We start from the raw sequence: 19,388 nt of genomic DNA on the forward strand, positions 1-19,388 counted from the left end.
TCGCACTACTTACATCCCACTAGAACACGATCCCACAAAAACACAAGTTAAGAAATTAAAAATCTTACTTAAAAAAGTACCTTCCTGGCCCCCTGACATCACAAAAAAATTTAAACCTTTCCGTTCCCGTCCCCCCCGAATATACGGTTTACCAAAAATCCACAAACCCAATTCCTCACTTATACCTATAGTAGATGCCACCAACGCACCTTGCTACAGACTGTCCAAACAGCTGGCCAACTCTCTGACACCCCTCACTGGTAGGTCCACATCCTATATAAAAAAACTCTACCCACTTTAAAGTCCTCATAGAAAATTTAACCTCGAATAATGCAGACATATTGGTAAGCTTTGATATCTCCTCTTTGTTTACCAATATTCCTCTAACTGACACCTTATCTCTCTTAGAAAACGTTTTTCTGTCTGACATCTTAGATCTCTTTTTCTTTGCTATTAGCTCTGGGTATTTTTCTTGGAAGAACAAAATCTACAAGCGGATAGAGGGAACCGTCATGGGTTCCCCCCTCTTGCCAATTTTTATATGGAAGATTTCAAAAAACGAGCCATAGATTCAGCCCCACTCAAACCTTCTATCCGGCTCAGATATGTAGATGATTGTTCTCTATTTGGCCTCATGGCCTAGACACATTAGACTCCTTCCTCAGTCATCTCAACAGCCTACATCCAAGAATCCAGTTTACTATGGAAAAGGAAAAGAACAATTGTTTACCATTCCTAGACACCTTAGTTATACACCTGCCTAATGGTACACTTGCCTTCACTGTACACAGAAACCCCCCCCCCCCCCACACACACAAGCATACATTCACAAACTCTCCCACCACCACCACCACCACCACCACCCTTCTCAACAATATGGCATTATTAAAACTCTTACCAAGAGAGCCCACAATCTTTGTTCCAGTGGAACCGCCCTCACTACTGAGCTTAACCACATACACAGAACTTTCCTCTCCAATGGCTACAGCGATCACAGTATCAAAAAAAATCAGTTCCTCCCCATTCCCCATCCTTCTCGTCAACAAGAGTTTAAAAATGCCATCACCATACCCTGCAACCGTGGCACAACCAAAAAAATAGCCAAGATTCTAAAAAAAGTAACCTACACACAGCATATAAGCCCCACCACAAACTTGCCACTCTTATCCGTTCTACTAAAGATCAGCTCCCTCCTCTCTCTCTCTCTCTCTCTCTCTGCCTGGAGTTTACAAAGTACCCTGTTCCTGTAAGCTGGCTTATTTTGGACAGACAGGCAGATCAGCATCCATCCACCTGGAGGAACAGAAGTCTTACATCTGTAAACACAACTATGGTCAGTCAGGCTTGGCTGACCATGTCTTGGACACCACCCACAGGGTCTCTTGGAAGAAAACCCCCATGCTCCACCACAGCAAATTCAAGAGAGAGAGACTATTCTTAGAAGCAGCAGCAGCTCTCAGAAATCAACCAAATCTCAATAAATACGGTTGCATTAAGCTTCCGAAGATTTGGGAAACACTCATCACCAGAGGTCCCACCTTACATTTCAGGCCACCTACAAAACTGCCCTTAGAGGGCGCTCCACCTAGATAGTACTTTAGTGTCACCCACATGGTTGGGCTTAGTATTGTATAATATTTGTGTTCATGTTACATTAGTTGTTTTTATAATCCCCGAAGATGTTCTAGTGACTAGGACGAAATATAGGAAATATTAAACCTATGTTAATCCTTTCTGAGTGCTGTATACATTCCATTAAGCCTTCAACATTATAACATTTTGGAACATTAAATTGACAATCATTATCTTTTGCATTATTCAGCAAATAACTGAATAAGTTGTTCCCCCTCATCCACACCACTAGCTTCATATCCATTCTCATTTGTTCCAACTTTTGTAATAGTTTTAGTTTTCCATGTGGTATTCTGCCAAATGTCTTTATCACTGCTTGTATAGAGACAATGTGAAATGGGTGCTGATTCTGGAACAGAAATTTTTAGCACAATCGGATCTGAACCAGGAGACATTAACCATCAAGACTATTTGGGATATTTCTTTTATCTTTTGACAAATGATCAGAGAAGACATGCTGTGAGTAATTTCTACAGATGTAGCAATGTGGAGACAATTTCCAACCTGCACATTTGCCAAGATTATATCCATTCCAGATTTATGTCAATTATTTACAAGAGAAATTTATTAGCTCACACAGTCTCTTTATTTCAAAGGTTAGTTCATAAATGAAATATAAATTGTATTGATTATCTTAATCTCTCCCATTTCTGAGAAGTCATTATTTTGAAATCACCACATAATTAACTAATTAATTAATGGTTATTATTAACCTTGTGTGTGTTATGTTCATATATTCAAGCTCCTGAAGTAGATTGAGAAAGTTTCACGCGTGGTTTCTAGAGCTGATTATGTAAAAAAAGAAATAAAATATTATGAAAAATAAACACAATTAAATAAAACCTTAGCCCGCATAGAGTATTGAAGTACTATAAGTTTATAACCTCTCCTGGATAGAAGCCACATAAAAAAAATTCTTTGTAACTCTGATAGCCCTCTTTCAGACTTTTATTATGGTATTCAGAAAAGTGCGGGTTAATGGTGTGTGTGCACGTGTGTGTGTGTGTGTTTGTGTGCACGCGCACATTATTAACACCTCATCTCCATGAAGTCAAAGACTTGCGGAAGGCACAATGATATCACTTGCAAAGCTTATCAAGCTGTGCTCTAAACTCATTCAACATGTCGGCATTCACCACACTGTGAGGCAATGCATTCCACTTGCCGGTCATTTTCCTCACGAAGAACCTGCTCTTCATTCCCTTACTCACTCCCACTTTATATAGTCTCCAAGGATCACTTCTTGTTCTATCCCTTTCTTCCATTCTATGAAAAATTTCTTCCATATTAACCTGGTAACAAATCTTATCCACTTAAATTTCTCAATCACATCTGCTCTCCTTTTCATGAGGCTTTGCAAATTGCATTTTTTCAATCTGTCTTCATATTCCACATTCCAAAGACCAGCTGCCACCTTTGTCAATCTTCTATGGACCCATTCTAATATATCTTCATTATCATAAAAACCAGGTGACTAAAATCTGTGTACATAATCCATATAAACAGTAGGGGATATCACATAGTACAGACATGCCAAAAGTTTCTTGGTTCACCTACCTATGATCATGTGTTCAAACTGATGGATACCTGGGCTCAGAACTCAGTAGGAGGATCCAGTCAGGTTAGATGAACTGGGAAAAAAAAGTTTCAGGTATCTTGTATGATAAAATTGTTTAGCAAGTTAAAAGTAAAGATCTATAAAATGGTGGTAAGACCAGCAACTGATATATAGCAGTCAGACCTGACATATGATGGGCAGACCTGGCAGTGAGATCTTAGAAAATATAGCCAAAACTCTAAAAAAAAAAATTATAATCTCTGTACTGTTTTCAAACCTCATCTGAAGCTGGCCTCTTATCTGCTCTCCTAAGGTATCCTACCTTTCTTCTCTGTACCAGGTGTTTACAAGGTTCCTTGTCCTTGCAAATTATGTTATGGTCAAACTGGAAGATCTGCCTGGAAGAACACAAGCAATACATCTGCTGCCATAACTATGGACAATCTGGTCTAACTGACCATGCTTTGATTACCTTGCACAGAATCAAATGGGGAAAAAAAAACTATTATGTTATAAGAAATATAAACATGAAAGACTTTCCTTAGAATTAGCAGCCAATTTGTTAAACCAGCCTAATGAGGGTTTCCCCCTCTGGATGCTGTTGGCTTTCAAACCTCATCTGAAGGTGGCCTCTTATCTGCTCTCCTAAGTATCCTACCTTTCTTCTTCTTCTTGTTTCAACTTTTGGAAAGTTGAAACAAGAAGAAAGGTAACTCTCCATGGCCAACAGCACCCATAGAGGGCACCCTCATAGGAGTTTAGGCTTATAGTCTGTTTTCTTCCATTTATTATTTTTAGTTCTTTTGTGTATGCTTGTGCAATTTTGATATTGTATCCCTGATGATATTTCTGTGGTAGAGACAAAATATCATCATCATCACAATGCTAATTATGGGTATAGACCATATTGGTCTGTTCCGGTCTCATTATCCATCCAATATCCTTTTTTTGAGGTCTACCCTGCCTTCTTTTTCCAATTGGCTTATATTTTAGTATTTGTTTAGGATATCGGGTGTTGTCCATTCGGCTTATGTGTTCTATCAAAAGACAACATATAGAATCTAATAAACCTATATTTTATTGTTCCTCTGTCCTGTATTCTATCCATTAAATCTTATGAGTTTAAACCAACACATAAGTCTAAATACTGGACCTCCAAAGACCTTGGACTGAAGGAGAATTTGGCCTTAGTCAGAACCGAATGGAGGAAGTTGATCCGCTTCAGCAACTCCACTTGAATGGGAATCTAGCTGAAACCTAGGAAGAAGTGATTCGATAAGACATTGATGATAATACGAAATTATCATTGTTGAATATGTTAATGTTGTTCTTTGTTATGTGTACAAAAAAAAAAAAAAAAGCAATAAAAATAAATCGATCATAGGGAAGGATGACATGAATGTAAGGATGTACGCTGTATCCTATTCAAGAATGAGAACTTACGAAGATGATAATGTGTTTTGGTTATTGCTACAGGGTTATTTGCAAGTATATGGCTCAACTGAATTTCATTTCTTTCAGTGTTTAAAGATTCCTGACTTATTGAAGGTGGTGGCTTAAAAATGTTTCATCTTTGGTCTGTAAAGTAAACAAGTAAATTTTTTTGGGGAATGTGGCAGAAGTCAATGATAGTGCATGAAATACGAATTAAGTTTGAAGGAAGTTGTTGAAAGTAATAATGTGGATGATGAGATTCCAGCACAGAAAGAAATTACATGCTTACACATATTCCTTCACAGGACGAAACGCCAGCTTGAGTGACTGGAGAAATGATTCCGTTTGGTACAGAAGGACAGAGAATGAAAGAAAGAGAGAATGGGAGAAGCATAAAAATGCAAGAGACTGAGAGAAAAAAGATAATATTGAAGGAGATCGAATGATAAAAGGTATGCTTAATGAGAAAGTGATGAATCATGTTTTCTAGGCTGAAAATAAAGAATGTTAGTGAAGCTTTAAGTTTGCAGAAGAAAAAAGCGAATGAATTAATTATTTTGGCAGGCACAAATGATTTGAAAGGGTGAGAAGATTGTGCAGGAGGAATGGTGTGCGATTTATAGATGTGTGGAGTGAATTTGTTGGATGAGGACCTGTATATGCCTTATGAACTGCACTTAAATGGTTTTGGAGTTAGGTGCTTCGAGAAAGTGTTGTTCAGTGAGAGGTTGGAAGTGCAAATCCAGGAAAACTAGAGATATTACAGGTGAAGCAATCAACATGTGTCTAGCCATCATTGGATAGATAGGTATGAGTTCAGGAATGATTACGAAGAGCTGGGTGCAGTTTCCCAGGTTTCTAATCTGAATGGGCAGGTAATGATGTTATGTAAGTGTAACTGTGGTTCCTAAAGAAGGTGGTGAAAAGCATGTACATGAATGTCCAAAGTATCAGAAATAAAGGAGAGGAGTTTTAAACATTGGTCATCTCAACCTGGCCAAAAATTATTGGCATCAGCAAGACCTGGTTATTAGAGAATGTAATGGATGTTGTATTTCGGAGAAGATAGAAGAAATAGGGCAGGAGGAGAGGTATTATTAATGATAGTTGAAGAACTTCAGCCAACCAAAATAGAAGTTAAGGAAGTTTGGAGATCTGGTGGAAATGGTTCATTTGAGGCTGTCTGGTGTGAGATAGAGGCCAATAGGACAAACTATATTGTTGGTTGCTGCTGTAGACCTGGGGGTCCAGAAGAAAATGTGGACAACATGCATCAGTAGATTAGCACAATGAGAGTAGCCTGAGCAATTATCATGGGAGACTTGAACTATAGTGATATAGATTGGAAGGAGGAAAGAACACATGGCAAAATAGAAATGCAGATTATACAGTAACTAAGGGATAATTACCTGAAATGGCACATGATGATGGTGACCAGGGGTTTGAGAGTGTGGGGATCTGATAATAGTATCAGAAAATCTATAACTACAGAAGCAACTCTACCTCTGATATACAAAAGTGACCATGCAGTCATGTATTTGGAGGAGGCTCAACATGCGGAAGTAGCAAGTAAGAAAAAGAATGATCATGGAAAGATAACTTTACTTAGTGCTGACCCTAGGAAAGGACAGACGCAGAAGAAATAGTTCTGTTATTAAGTGTTCACTTTGCAAGGGTATATCATCCAAGGTGACTTTGTAGTTACTGAGGTGACAGACTGATTTGAGCATTGAGGTAGATGAACTGGAGATACTCAGTATATTGAAAAATATCAATGTCAGTACAGCAGTGTGTCTGGACGTTATGAGAATGTACTGTGAGAATGAAGAAGTGAACTGGCAGGTGCCTCTGATGAAGTTGTTTAAGTCTAAGCTCTGCAAGGTTCCAAGGGAGTGAAAGGTGGGTAAAATAGTTTCATTACATAAAGGTCGCTCCAAGACAGAAGCAGCAATTACAGACCAATTAGTATCTCTGGGCTGGTGGTTAGAGTATTGGAAAAGTTGGTTAAAAGTAAAATTCAGGAATTGGTGGATAGGAATATGATACTCTCTAGAGGACAACATGGATTTCTGAATGTTAGGTCCTACCTAAGTAATTTATTCCTATTTTAAAATATAAGGTGACAGCAGAATTGGATAAAGGAAATGGCTACACCATGACTGCTCGACTTTGTAAAGGCATTTGACAGAATACCACATGGAAAACTATTACATAAGTTGGAGCAAATGGGAATAGATATGAGGATAGTGGCTGATAGACAGACAGACATCAGAGGGTAGTGTATGGTGGAGTGGAATCAAGGTGAATAAGGGTGACTAGTGGAGTGCCTCAGGGGCTACTGTACTATGACCATGACTCTTTAATTTGTACATTAATGACATAGCAGAAGATTTGAGCTGGGGGGGGGATTCATTAGTTTGCTGATGATGCAAAACTAAGGAGTACAATAGTTAAAGATGATATAGATATCTTATAGGATGATTTAAATAAATTGATAGTATGGCCAAAGGTCAATGGTTGTCACTTCAGTGTTATAAAATGTAAAGATAATGCACTTTGGGATGAAAAGATTACACTCTTCCAATCATATTGTTGATACTAGTTTACAAGAAATTGATGAGGCTGGGGATCTTCGGGGGTGATGGTGGATAGAGATTTGAAATTCAGAGAACATATTGCAAGAGTTGGCAAAAAACCCAGAGGATTTCTTCGATGCTGAAGAACACATTAACAAGTAAAGATAGGAAGGTTGTCTCTCTTTACAAGGCTATGATTCAGCCACATGTTGACTGCTGTGCACAGATTTGGTCACCTGCATTTCTTGGGGATTGGGAGGTGGTGAAGAGGATTCAGAGATGAGTGACCAGGCTCGTGACAGGCCTGTGTAATGTTTCCTATGAGGATAGATTGGGGGGTGTGTAGCTTGCAGGGTTTAGCTGACAGGTGGAGGAGAGGGAATGTGATAGAAACTTATAAGTTACTAAAGGGATACTATAAGATTGACACAAAAGAAATTTTCAATACATGGGGAGTACGGATAAAACAAGGAGTCACACTTTGTAATTGTCTAAGAGTATGGTTAGTAAGGGTGTGCAGACTAAGTTCTGTTCTTGGAGAGTGGTGAATGAGTGGAATGGGTTGCCAGAGATAGTTATGATGCCCCAACAGTGAATAGGTTTAAAGAGATGTATGGTAAGTATTGTATTAATGGGTAGAGTGAGTCTCTTGCAATGTGTAAGAGCAGATGGGGATGGGTTGATTTTGTGATGTATACTCTGGTCCCCCTTTCAAAAAGATGAATATGGTCTAGCACACTGTTTTATAGTAATTGTGAATGTCTTAACTGGCCTTGATGGAGTTAAGCCGCATCGTGGAAGGTAAAAGTAATAATAATAATTGTTATTATTGTATAGTCCTTGACTGTCTACAGATTCAACCATTTTTTGTACTCCCTTTCTTCTTTGACAGCTGCTTTGTAATTTAATGCTACTTTTTTTCCTTTTATTTTCTCTCAATTTTTGAATTACAATTCTCACTATTTTGTTGTATTAAACACGTTAGAGTATTCAATTGGTCCTCATAGAAATATTCACTTTCTTAATTTGAATACTAAGATGTGGTTGTGTATATTTGTATCAAGTTGTAGCTTGAATTGATGTTTAATTTAAATGTTGTTGATTTGCTGGGAAATTGATTTAAAATCAGGGATAGGGTTCATCAATTATGTTTTGCTTTTATAACCAAAAATCTTCATGCTACATGGTAGAGTGAGGGTGACCTCTTAGCAGATGTCTGGAACACGTTTGATTGGTTTGAAACACAGCCCAGAACCTATATATAATGCTATGTGAGATTTCAAATTCCATTGTAGAGAGAGAAGGCAACCAATTAGCAAACATTCTATTGGTTTGAAACACTGCACAGAGCCTGGATACAATGCTATGTGAGATTCCAAAACTCTGCCATTATCAGCAATTCTGCACCCTTTTTCAAGCTTTCCAGTAATTCTTGCCACGTGCTGATTCGTCTGAATTTGCAGTTATGATATTCAGAAATAGTGTTCGTTGTTAGGTTTTGGACACCAGTGTATTTCTTTGTTGTTATTGAGCTTTCATCGGGACTTTTCAGGTTCCATTAAAATTCATTGAAAGATAGTTTACCAAATGGCAATTCATCGAACAACAATTCATTGAAAAATCAATTTGATGAAACAATTAATTTAACAAATGGCAATTCATTGAAAAAATCAATTTATCGAATAATAATTTGTCAAACAACGTTCATCGCATGCCGATTCATTGCAAATGCAGTTGATTGAAAAAACAATTCACCAATTATTTTCCAATCAATTCTTTCATAATTCATCGAAAGATGAATTTTCTTCAGAACTTGTTGTGAAATGTTCGATTAGAATACCTAATGTCACACAGGATGTAGACAACATATGCAGGCAGGCATTGAGTCATTATAATTATTTTGTTGTTTTTTTGCAACATTATTGTGTAAACTTTTTTTTTGTAACATCATTGTGTAGATAGTGATTTATTTCTAGACAAAAAAGTTTGTTGTACCTAATTATTTCTCAACAAAAATGATCAGATTGAAATCAAAACTGACAAATTTTGATATAAATCTTAACTTTTAAATGTTATTACATTTCTTCCAGCTAGAGTGAAATTATTGATATCATTTCAAAAATTCTTTACCAAAATTTTCTAATAAAAGTTATCCTGTTGAAACTAAAACTGAGTCACTCAAACTGTGTTTTACAAATTCCGACATGTGCACACATTCTACTGCACAGGATTCAAATGCAGGTCTTCCTAACTAAAGGGCTTCATTTATACTGAACAGAAGCCCTTTAGACTGAACTACAGAGGCTCCATTATTATTATTCGTAATACTAGTATTAGTATTACGAATCCTGTGCTGGAGTTAGAGAGTTATTGTAATATAATATGTTAACATGTTGTCCTTTTGTTGTCACGAATTTAGTTGAGCTGAAAACTGGAATGGTTCGACGAAAGGCTTTTGTGAAAGGTTCAAATACTAAATTGGAGTAAAATTTATCCCATATAACTGCCACGTGTGTGCGTGCGTGCAAGCATTGATGGCACATACTAATACTAGTATTACGAATAATAATAATAATGGAGCCTCTGTAGTTCAGTCTAAAGGGCTTCTGTTCAGTATAAAAGAAACCTTTTAGTTAGGAAGACCTGCATTTGAATCCTGTGCTGGAGAATTTTTATCCTTTAACTGAAGGTGAATTATCCGGTTTCATTGTACCAAGGTTTTCCAAAAAGAAGTCCAGGTTAGAATGAAAGAGTGATTTTTTTTTGATACAGATAGCAGGGTTTTGACTCCTGGAAACTCAGACATCTCTTCCTACAAACTTTTACCCCTGAACATGCATATCTACAGACTACTTACTGGATTAAGGAAGACAATGGGAAACCATTTTGATATCTAATTATTCCTTAGTAAAATAGCATTGCTACCCTACCAACCATTCGGTTTAGGAGAGGGGGGGTGGATAAGAGGGAATAATAATAATAATTAAGATTTTTTACATAATCTCTTCCAGACTGTGTAAAACATAAAGAAATTACATGAAACACATATATGTACTGACTATGAAAGGAATATTTCTCAAAAAAAAAAAAAAAAAGGAGAAAAAAAAAGCCACATCTATATACGAGGGTGGTCTGAAAAGTTCTTGGCCTATCAATGAAAAAACAAATTTATAATTTCAAATTATTTTTATTTTTCAACATAATCTCCCTTAAGATTAATACATTTTTCCAGAGATGCTCCAACACCATTATCCTGTCCCTGTAGTGGTTCTCAATAAGATCTGCAAAATACCCCTCTGCAGCAGTAATCACCTCTTGATTCAAAGAAAAATGCTGACCAGCGAGGAAGAGTTTTTAGTTTTTGGAAGAGATAGAAGTCAGAGAGAGCCAAATATGGGGAAATATGGTGGATGTTCCAACAATTTATAGTGCAGATCCCTTCATTTTCCCATTGCCAGAAAAACCTTTGTGGGCAGGTGCATTGTCCTGATGAAAGATGATTTTTTTCTTTTGTAAACCAGATCTTTTCTCCTGAAATTTTTTGTCTAGTCTGGTTAAAAGATTGGAATAATATTCCCTGGTTATTGTTTTACCCTTTTCAAGATAATAAACAAAAAATGCCTTTAGCATCCCAAAACACCGATGCCATGACCTTTCCTGTTGATGGAACCGACTTTGTCTTTGTCACTGAACAACTGGCTTCTGTCCGCTGTTTTGACTGCTGTTTGGATTCTGGTGTGTAATGGTGAATCTAAGTCTCATCCATAGTAATAAATCGACACACAAAATCACTGAAATCGAGTGAAAATCACTTTATGTTGGAGGTTTAATGGATTTTTTACAACACTCAAAAAGAATTAAAATAGAATTTAATACTTCCTATATTTCGTCCTAGTCACTAGGACATCTACGGGGATTACGAAAACAATTAATGTAACATGCACACAAAAACTTACAATACTAAGCCCAACCACGTGGGTGACACTAAAGTGCTATCTAGGTGGAGCGCCCTCTAAGGGCGGTAGTAGGTAGCCTGGAATGTAAGGTGGGACCTCTGGTGATGAGTGTTTCCCAAATCTTCAGAAGCTTAATGCAAAAATTGTTTACCAATATTCCCTTAACTGACACTTTATCTCTCTTAGAAAACGTTTTCCCCCTCTGACATCTTAGATCTCTTTTCCTTTGCCATCAACTCTGGGTATTTCTCTTGAAATAAAAAAATCTACAAGCAGATAGAGGGAACCGCCATGGGTTCCTCCCTCTCATCCCCCCTTGCCAATTTCTATATGGAAGATTTAGAAAAACGAGCCATAGACTCAGCCCCACTCAAACCTTCTATCTGGCTAAGATATGTAGATGATGTGTTCTCTATTTGGCCTCATGGCCCAGACACGTTAGACTCCTTCCTCGGTCATCTCAATAGCCTACATCCAAGAATCCAGTTTACTAGGGAAAAGGAAAAGAACAATTGTTTACCCTTCCTAGACACCTTAGTCACACACCTGCCTAATGATACACTTGCCTTCACTGTATACAGAAAACCCGCACACACAGGCAGATACATTCACAAACTCTCCCACCACCACCACCCCTCACAACAATATGGCATCATTAAAACCCTTACCAAGAGAGCCCACAATCTTTGTTCCAGTGGAATCGCCCTCACTAATGAGCTTAACCACATACACAGAACTTTCCTCTCCAATGGCTACAGCGAACACAGTATCAAAAAAATAATCAATTCCTCCCCCATTCCCCGTCCCTCTCGTCAACAAGATTTTAAAAATGCCATCACCATACCCTACATCCGTGGCACTTCGGAAAAAATAGCCAAGATACTAAGAAAGTATAACCTACACACAGCATATAAGCCCTACTGCAAACTTGCTACCCTTATGCGTTCTACGAAAGATCAGCTCCCTCCTCTCTCTCTGCCTGGAGTTTACAAAGTACCCTGTTCCTGTGAACTTGCGTACTTTGGACTGACAGGCAGATCAGCATCCATCCGCCTGGATGAACACAAGTCGTACATCGTTAAACACAATTATGGCCATTCAGGCTTGGCTGACCATGTTTTGGACACCACCCACAGAGTATCATGGAAGAAAACCACCATGCTCCACCACAGCAAATTCAAGAAAGAGAGACTTTTCTTAGAAGCAGCAGCAGCTCTCAGAAACCAACCAAATCTTAACGAATATGGTTGCATTAAGCTTCCGAAGATTTGGGACACTCATCACCAGTGGTCCCACCTTACATTCCAGGCTACCTACTACCGCCCTTAGAGGGCGCTCCACCTAGATAGGACTTTAGTGTCACCCACGTGGTTGGGCTTAGTATTGAAAGTTTTTGTGTGCATGTTACATTAATTGTTTTTGTAATCCCCGTAGATGTCCTAGTGACTAGGACGAAATATAGGAAGTATTAAATTCTCTTTTAATTCTTTTTGAGTGTTGTAAAAAATCCATTAAACCTCCAACATAATGTCCTCACAGCTTAAGCCTCTACACAAGAAGTGAAAATCACTGTTCAGGGATTTTCACTCGAGTGTGTTTTTGATCTGCTATGAGCAAGTGTGGCACTCATCTTGTGCAAAGCTTTTACCTTTGCAATTCTTCATGCAAAATATATCCTACACATTCTTTTGAAATGCCTATAGTCTCAGCAATTTCATGCACTTTGACTCCGCCGATCATCGAATACCATATCGTGCACTTGATCAATGATTTCTGGCACAGTTACACTTTTTGGACGTCCTGTTATAATGCCTTTACTTCCTCTTTATTATTTATATATATTTGTATGTTCCACTACTCACTTATACACAGTTATTTCCCTTCTATCCTTTTGTAATAAGTTTCCCATAAGTCTAGCAAATCAGCTATCGCCCTTCTATCCTTAAACTAAAATTTAGGCTGCTCTTAAGTTTAGTCACGTGTAATTCTTTCACTCATAAGGGCTTTGTCTAAGTATGGGACAAGGCCTTAAAATCTACCCTCTGAGACAGTCTGCCTGTTAAATATTGACGAATTTATATTTTGCTGCGCCAGCCAATATATAGGATAGATGAGACTCTTATCTAAGGTGGCTCGCTCAGAGTAATATACAGTAATAAACTTTCTAACACTAATTCAACTAATTTCAATTCGCTTTGTCTTTGCATGCAGTCGTGGTCTAAAAAATCAACTTATATTCATATATCTCTCCCGCTAGGTTCGATAATAATTTTATGAGTGGCTATTTGAATTCATAAGACAGGCTAGATTCAGGCGAATGCTATAAAACATATTTATTTAGGTTTAAAAGATATACGTAGGCTGTTCAATAAGTAATAAGACTATATTTATACAGAAAACAGATTACCTTTAATCGTCATAATTTACATGGTCTTTTTCGAAGTAACTACCATGAGACGCGATGCATTTGTCCCAACATTGCGTCCACTTCTTAAACACATGTGAAAGTCCGTTTTTTGAGAGTTCTTTCAAAACTGCCTCTGCAGCTTTTACACATGCTTTGTTGCTTTCGAAATGGCGGCCTCTTAGTGGTTTATTGAGCTGAGGAAACAGCCAGAAATCGCACTGTGCGAGATCAAGACTGTATGGAGGGTGTGGTAGGATATCTGTGTTGTTCTTCTGCAAAACGTCCACTACACAACCAGCAATATGTGGCCTTGCATTATCGTGGTGCAATAAGAAGACATTCTTCAGCAATGGACTCTTCCTTTGACGTGCTTGATGATAATTGCTGCTGTGTTGATTATTGTCTCTGTGATGGATGTTGAAGGTCTTTACTCACGTTCAAGATCTTCCACATTTTGCCTTCCTTCCTTACAAGTTTTATGCCAGTGAAAAACACTTGCCCTCGACATTGCTTCATTGTGGGAAAGCTTCGCGTATCATGTTAAAAGAGTCTGATGCCGATTTTTGCAAACGCACACAAAATTTAATCGCATAACCCTGTTCCAAGGACGCTTCCATTTTGACGACTGGTCGCGGCTCGTAGGTGTGCCGAAACAAGCTTGCGTTTAGTCACGTGACACTCTGGCACATCAGCCCGTATATGCCATCTATCAACCTCTTTTGTTAATACAGACAGCAACATTTCTTTATTCCACAGAAATTAATATTGTGATGAGTGATTTCGCCACAGTAAAATTAGTCTTATTACTTATTGAACAGCTCACGTACATGAGAAAATTAAAGTACATGGTTAACATAATCACTTTCCTAGTAAAATTCTGATATCATTACTAACCCAAGAATGTATGCATAATAACTAGATCCCCAGAGTTTTTCTATAAACATACAAACTTCAGGTTTAACTTTACATTATTACTTCGATCACTCTCTGATCACTACTCATATCTCACAATATGTCTCAGTTATCTCAAACACAGATCCCTTCTGGGAGACATTCTTCAAAACAGGGACAGTGCACTGCCAAATTGGGATAATCTCTAAAGTTCTCTACAGCATGTCCATACACAAATTAGCCTATAGAGTTCACACAAATCTTTAATAGGAATTCAGATAATTTAACATTTTTATGTTACCATCCCATGGAATGACTTTCTGTTCTTTCAGCCTTGTCTGGACATCAAGGCACCTTTGTTCTGCGATTCTCCGGGTCACTTACGATAACATCACGGCTTGGTTCCCCGAGTCGATAAGGCGATGTGCCGCTCTGGACTTTCTCTGGTACCGTGGGCACACATCTGGATTACCGGTCACTCAATATGGCATAGCTACTCTGTTATGAAGAGATAGCTAACCTTTCCTCGCAAACATCGATATGCCTCACACGACTTCTACGGCCGACTCGGAATCTTCATGTTGGCGGAGAGCGCTGGCCAACATCCACGAGTGCAGGAAATAGGAACCAAAAAAGCCTCTTGTGGGGGGAGCTTGACCCTTATATTCTTCCCTTTTTTTTTTTTTTCTCGTGCTTAGCTACTTTTTTTTACCACACGGCACTCGCCCACGTGCGCTGGCACTCTTCCGAGAATGCGTTCTCGCTTCGTTTTCCTTATAATTTCTCTTTCCTTAGGTCATATGCTATTCTAGGTGGCTAAAGTGTGACCCTTGGACTTTGGCTTATGTTCAACTTGCATTCATACAATACATAAAATGGGATACTCTAATTAAATTATAATCTTATATAAATTTCTTTATTTGACTCTGTACAAACAGGTTAAATCTCACATTTCTTATACTAATATTTCTTCAGTTTTGCCTTAAAGTTATAATGTACAATTTTATTTCCTTGCGAAAGCATAACATTCTCTGCCTACAATCAAAGATAGTTGTTCCTGAATAGAATTAATCTTTTGTCCCAATTTTTGATTATTGAGGGCACATCCTTCATGTGGATCATTTTCAAGGCTGGTACGGCCATGTTTAAACTCGGCAGCCCATTTCTCAATTGTCGAAAATGAAGGAGAAGACTGCCCATGAACTTTGAATTAATTTCTTTTGGCATTAAACCTTCTTTTGCAAAGAATTTTATAACCACACGATACTCAATTTTATCCATTTCAAGGGATACAGACAATACTTTTGCTTCAGACAGCTGTATAAAACAAACTACTTGATAGAATGACTTGCAATTTCACATGGATGCTTATGACTACCAACTTAGAAAAAAAACTCTTGCTATTGGTGTTGCCATCTATGGTCGATGCCGAGAACATTTCAGCCCATCCGCGTAACATATATGTAAAGGAAATATGCTAAGCTTCAGTTACATCACAAGTTAATTATTAAAAACTACATTTTTCATAAATATTTATTTTTCATAAATACAGTACACTGTATTTATTTTTCATAAATACAGTTCACTTCTCATGCCTTATAATTCATTTTTTGGTGAACTATTCATTCAATGATTTGTATTTTAAGTAAACTGTGATTTTTCGATGAATTGTCTTTTAAATTGCTGTTTCAGTTAATTGCCGTCTGATGGAATTGTTTTTTTCAAGGAAATGCCTTTTGATGAATTGCTTTTTCGCTTAACTACTGTTCGGAGAACTGTCTTTAGATTAATTGTTTTCGATAAATTGCCTTTCGGTAAATTGTTGTTCAATAGATAGTTTTTCAATGAATTGTTTTCAGTGAATTTTTTGGATACCGACTTTTCAGTAGTTGTCTGTTATGAATCACTTTACCTGTAACAATATTTCTCTATAGGGAATGTTGACTTGCATATTCTTTCTGTTTATCCATCTGTTTATACTTTCCATGTCGTAGTCACTGAAATGTGATGTGGTTTGTTATTTTGCCCTTGGCTTTTGTTATGGGGAGGAGAGCAGTGCAACTTCTATCTTTGCTTTCATTATTGCTATATATTTATTGGATTAAAATTACATTTCAAAAAATACATCTTCCTTAGTTAAATTAACTTATTTATATCTTTGTTTACGAGATATTTTTTCATGGAGCATTGACACTGAAAGGTAAAAATATAAATCTGAAACTTGAACATTTTTTGAGAGGTTGTAAAAACCTGTAGGATATCAGTGCTGTGTTTATGAGTAAAAACCTATTGATAAATTTATTGATTCAGCTGGAAGGTGTAGTCTTTGGGAAAACAAGTGAAGTAGGCTGTTACAAAGAACATATTTATGTATTATTATTATTAATAATATTTTTTTTTTTCCAGAACAACTTAGGCAAAGACAGCATGACCCAGACGAAACTGTTCGATATGAAGTAGTAATGGCAATTATAAGTGCTGCTAAGAAAGACTTTAATAGTGTTACGGATGAGCTTCTCAATTTTGTAAAGGAAAGAACCTTAGACAAAAAAGTAAGACTGATTTCATTTCTTCTAAACTTTTTAGCACTATATTAGTACTAAATTCTTGGCGGTATGTATTTTCAGCTTATAGATTATTATTATTTTAAATTAATTTCAAGATGATGTGTGTGTGGAGTCTGCTGTGTGTACATGCAGGCATAACATGGAAAGTAGACACAGTCTGAGTTTAAAATGATATAACCGAACAGTCCTGGTTCCCACTGTGTTTGGAATGAATGGGTTTAATCATTCCACTGATGGTCTCATGATAATAGTTGTCCATATTTTTGGTAGAATGAAGCAGCATAATTAACAATATTAGGGGAATCTTTTAAAATGGTGGTGCATTCCAAAAACCGTCTTTCAGGTTTAAATCTGCATAACAGAGTGATTTTTCCCATTGAATTCAATGATCTAAACCAGGCATGGCCAACTTCATTCTATACGAGGGCCAATATATGATGAGTAGTAGCGTCATGGGCTGCACACTTTAAGACAGAACTTAAATAAAAATAAACTCTGCATTTTTGTATTGAATTACTATATTTGTTAAATCGTTTTACTACTGGCAGAACAATATAAAATACTTGATTTATTTAAATATAAATTGTTAAATTAAATTTAATTACATATTTCTGTATATATCTATTATATATATTTTAATAAAAAGATTTAATGACTAAAACTGAGAATAATAGTAAGGCTTTATTGAAATAAAAACAAAACTAGTTTCGGCTTTTGACAGCCTTCTTCAGGTGTCTTCTAAGAATAGGAAACAGTAATAAAAACACTGAAGTTTAAAACTGTGAAGCACAGGAAAATTGCACTACATAATTGATATCAAAAAAAGGTTGTATTTACATTTAAGTTGTTCTTACAAACGTGGCATTGTTTGTTGAGTGCGTGCTTGCAGACTCTCGCGAACGCCAGTGCCGAACAACAGCAGAGTGGCTATCAGGGATGTTGAAGCTCAAATTGTTATTTAAATGTTCACAATTAAGGATGATTTCTCTGGACTCCACAATTTTTCTTTCAAACTCATCGTGGCAACGAAAGATGTTTTCGGATCTATCCCAGTAGACTGAATGACCCTGGTGTTCATCATCAGGATTGTTCGAGAAAAGAACATGACTAGACAAGGCACTGGCATGTGTTCTTTTGTAAGAGATATCTCTCTTGTGTTCCTCCATATGTAATTCAATAGATTTATTTGTTTGACCAAAATAAGGGATATTACAATCACACCATATCTTATATACGCCAGATTATGATGATTAGGCTTTGGATGGCTTACTAGCGAGCGGATTTTTGGAAATGTAGTGAATAAGGTCCTGATGTTATGCCTTTTAAGAACTTTAGTTAATTTTTTGGAAACTGAACTGATGTATGGGATGGAGATGTTATCCTTAAAGTTAGTTATTTCTTCAGTGGCAGTGGCTAGGAGGATTTAGAAGAAATTTTTTAATGGTTTTATCAGAATATCCATTTTGTCTAAAGACATGAGAGAGGTAATTAATTTCTTTTTCAAGTTCATCTGGGTCATTCAGAAGAGAGCATGCTCTATGTTCCAAGGTAGAAATAGTTCCAAGTTTTTGTGGAAAATGATGGGACTGACTGTGAAGATATCTATTAGTTTTTGCGTAGGTTTTCTATACATGGAGATTCTAAATTTTCCAGAGCAGCGTGAAAGTTTTATATCCAGGAATTGTAGGGAATTGTCATATTCAAGTTCGACTGTGAATTTTATATTAGGATGCTGATTATTGAGATGAATAAGAAAATCCATGAGACAGTTATGGCCGTGACTCCAAATAATGAAAATGTCATCTACATAGCGTTTCCAAAGTTTTGGTTTAAATGAGAAGGATGATATAGCTTTGGTTTCAAAATCCTCCAAGTAAATGTTAGCAAGAATAGGAGATAAAGGGTTGCCCATCGCTTGACCTTGGTTCTGTTTGTAGATGGTGTTTTGATATCGGAAGTAACCAGACTTAATGCAATTGGTTAGTAAAGCAAACATTTTTTTGGATAATTTGTTCTTTAGTAATATTAGCACTTCCTCTGTAGGGACATTTGTAAATAAGGAAACTATGTCAAAACTTGCTATTATGTCATTCTCGTTGATAGTTATATCTTTAATTTGTGATATAAAGCCCATGGTATTGTTAACGAAGGATGAAGACTTATTAGAAAAACACTTGAGGTATTTAGCAAGATGTTTGGAAAGCTTGTAAGTAGGGGAATCGATACCTTCCACGATTGGACGAAGATAGGTTTCCCTTGTGGATTTTTGGAACTCCATAAATACGTGGGATGAGTGGATGCAGAGAGCATAGAGAAAGCCGAATGTTGCGAGATAGTTCAGTTGTAGTCTTCAATAAATTGTTTGTG

General features: G+C 37.0%; 1 protein-coding gene across 1 annotated transcript in view; it reads left to right on the forward strand.

The window, feature by feature from the left end:
- Positions 1-19,388, forward strand: part of LOC150106699 (sister chromatid cohesion protein PDS5 homolog A-like) — a 670,786-nt gene that overhangs the window by 197,301 nt on the left and 454,097 nt on the right. Inside the window, exon 11 of the mRNA XM_090393290.1 lies at positions 16,861-17,006. Coding sequence (XP_090249416.1) covers positions 16,861-17,006 — 146 coding nt within the window. The remainder of the gene's footprint in view (positions 1-16,860; positions 17,007-19,388) is intronic.

The sequence above is a fragment of the Typopeltis vanoorti genome, chromosome 5, assembly GCF_054136105.1.
Source record: "Typopeltis vanoorti isolate ZY-2024b chromosome 5, IOZ_Tvanoo_1.0, whole genome shotgun sequence".
NCBI lineage: Eukaryota > Metazoa > Arthropoda > Arachnida > Uropygi > Thelyphonidae > Typopeltis > Typopeltis vanoorti.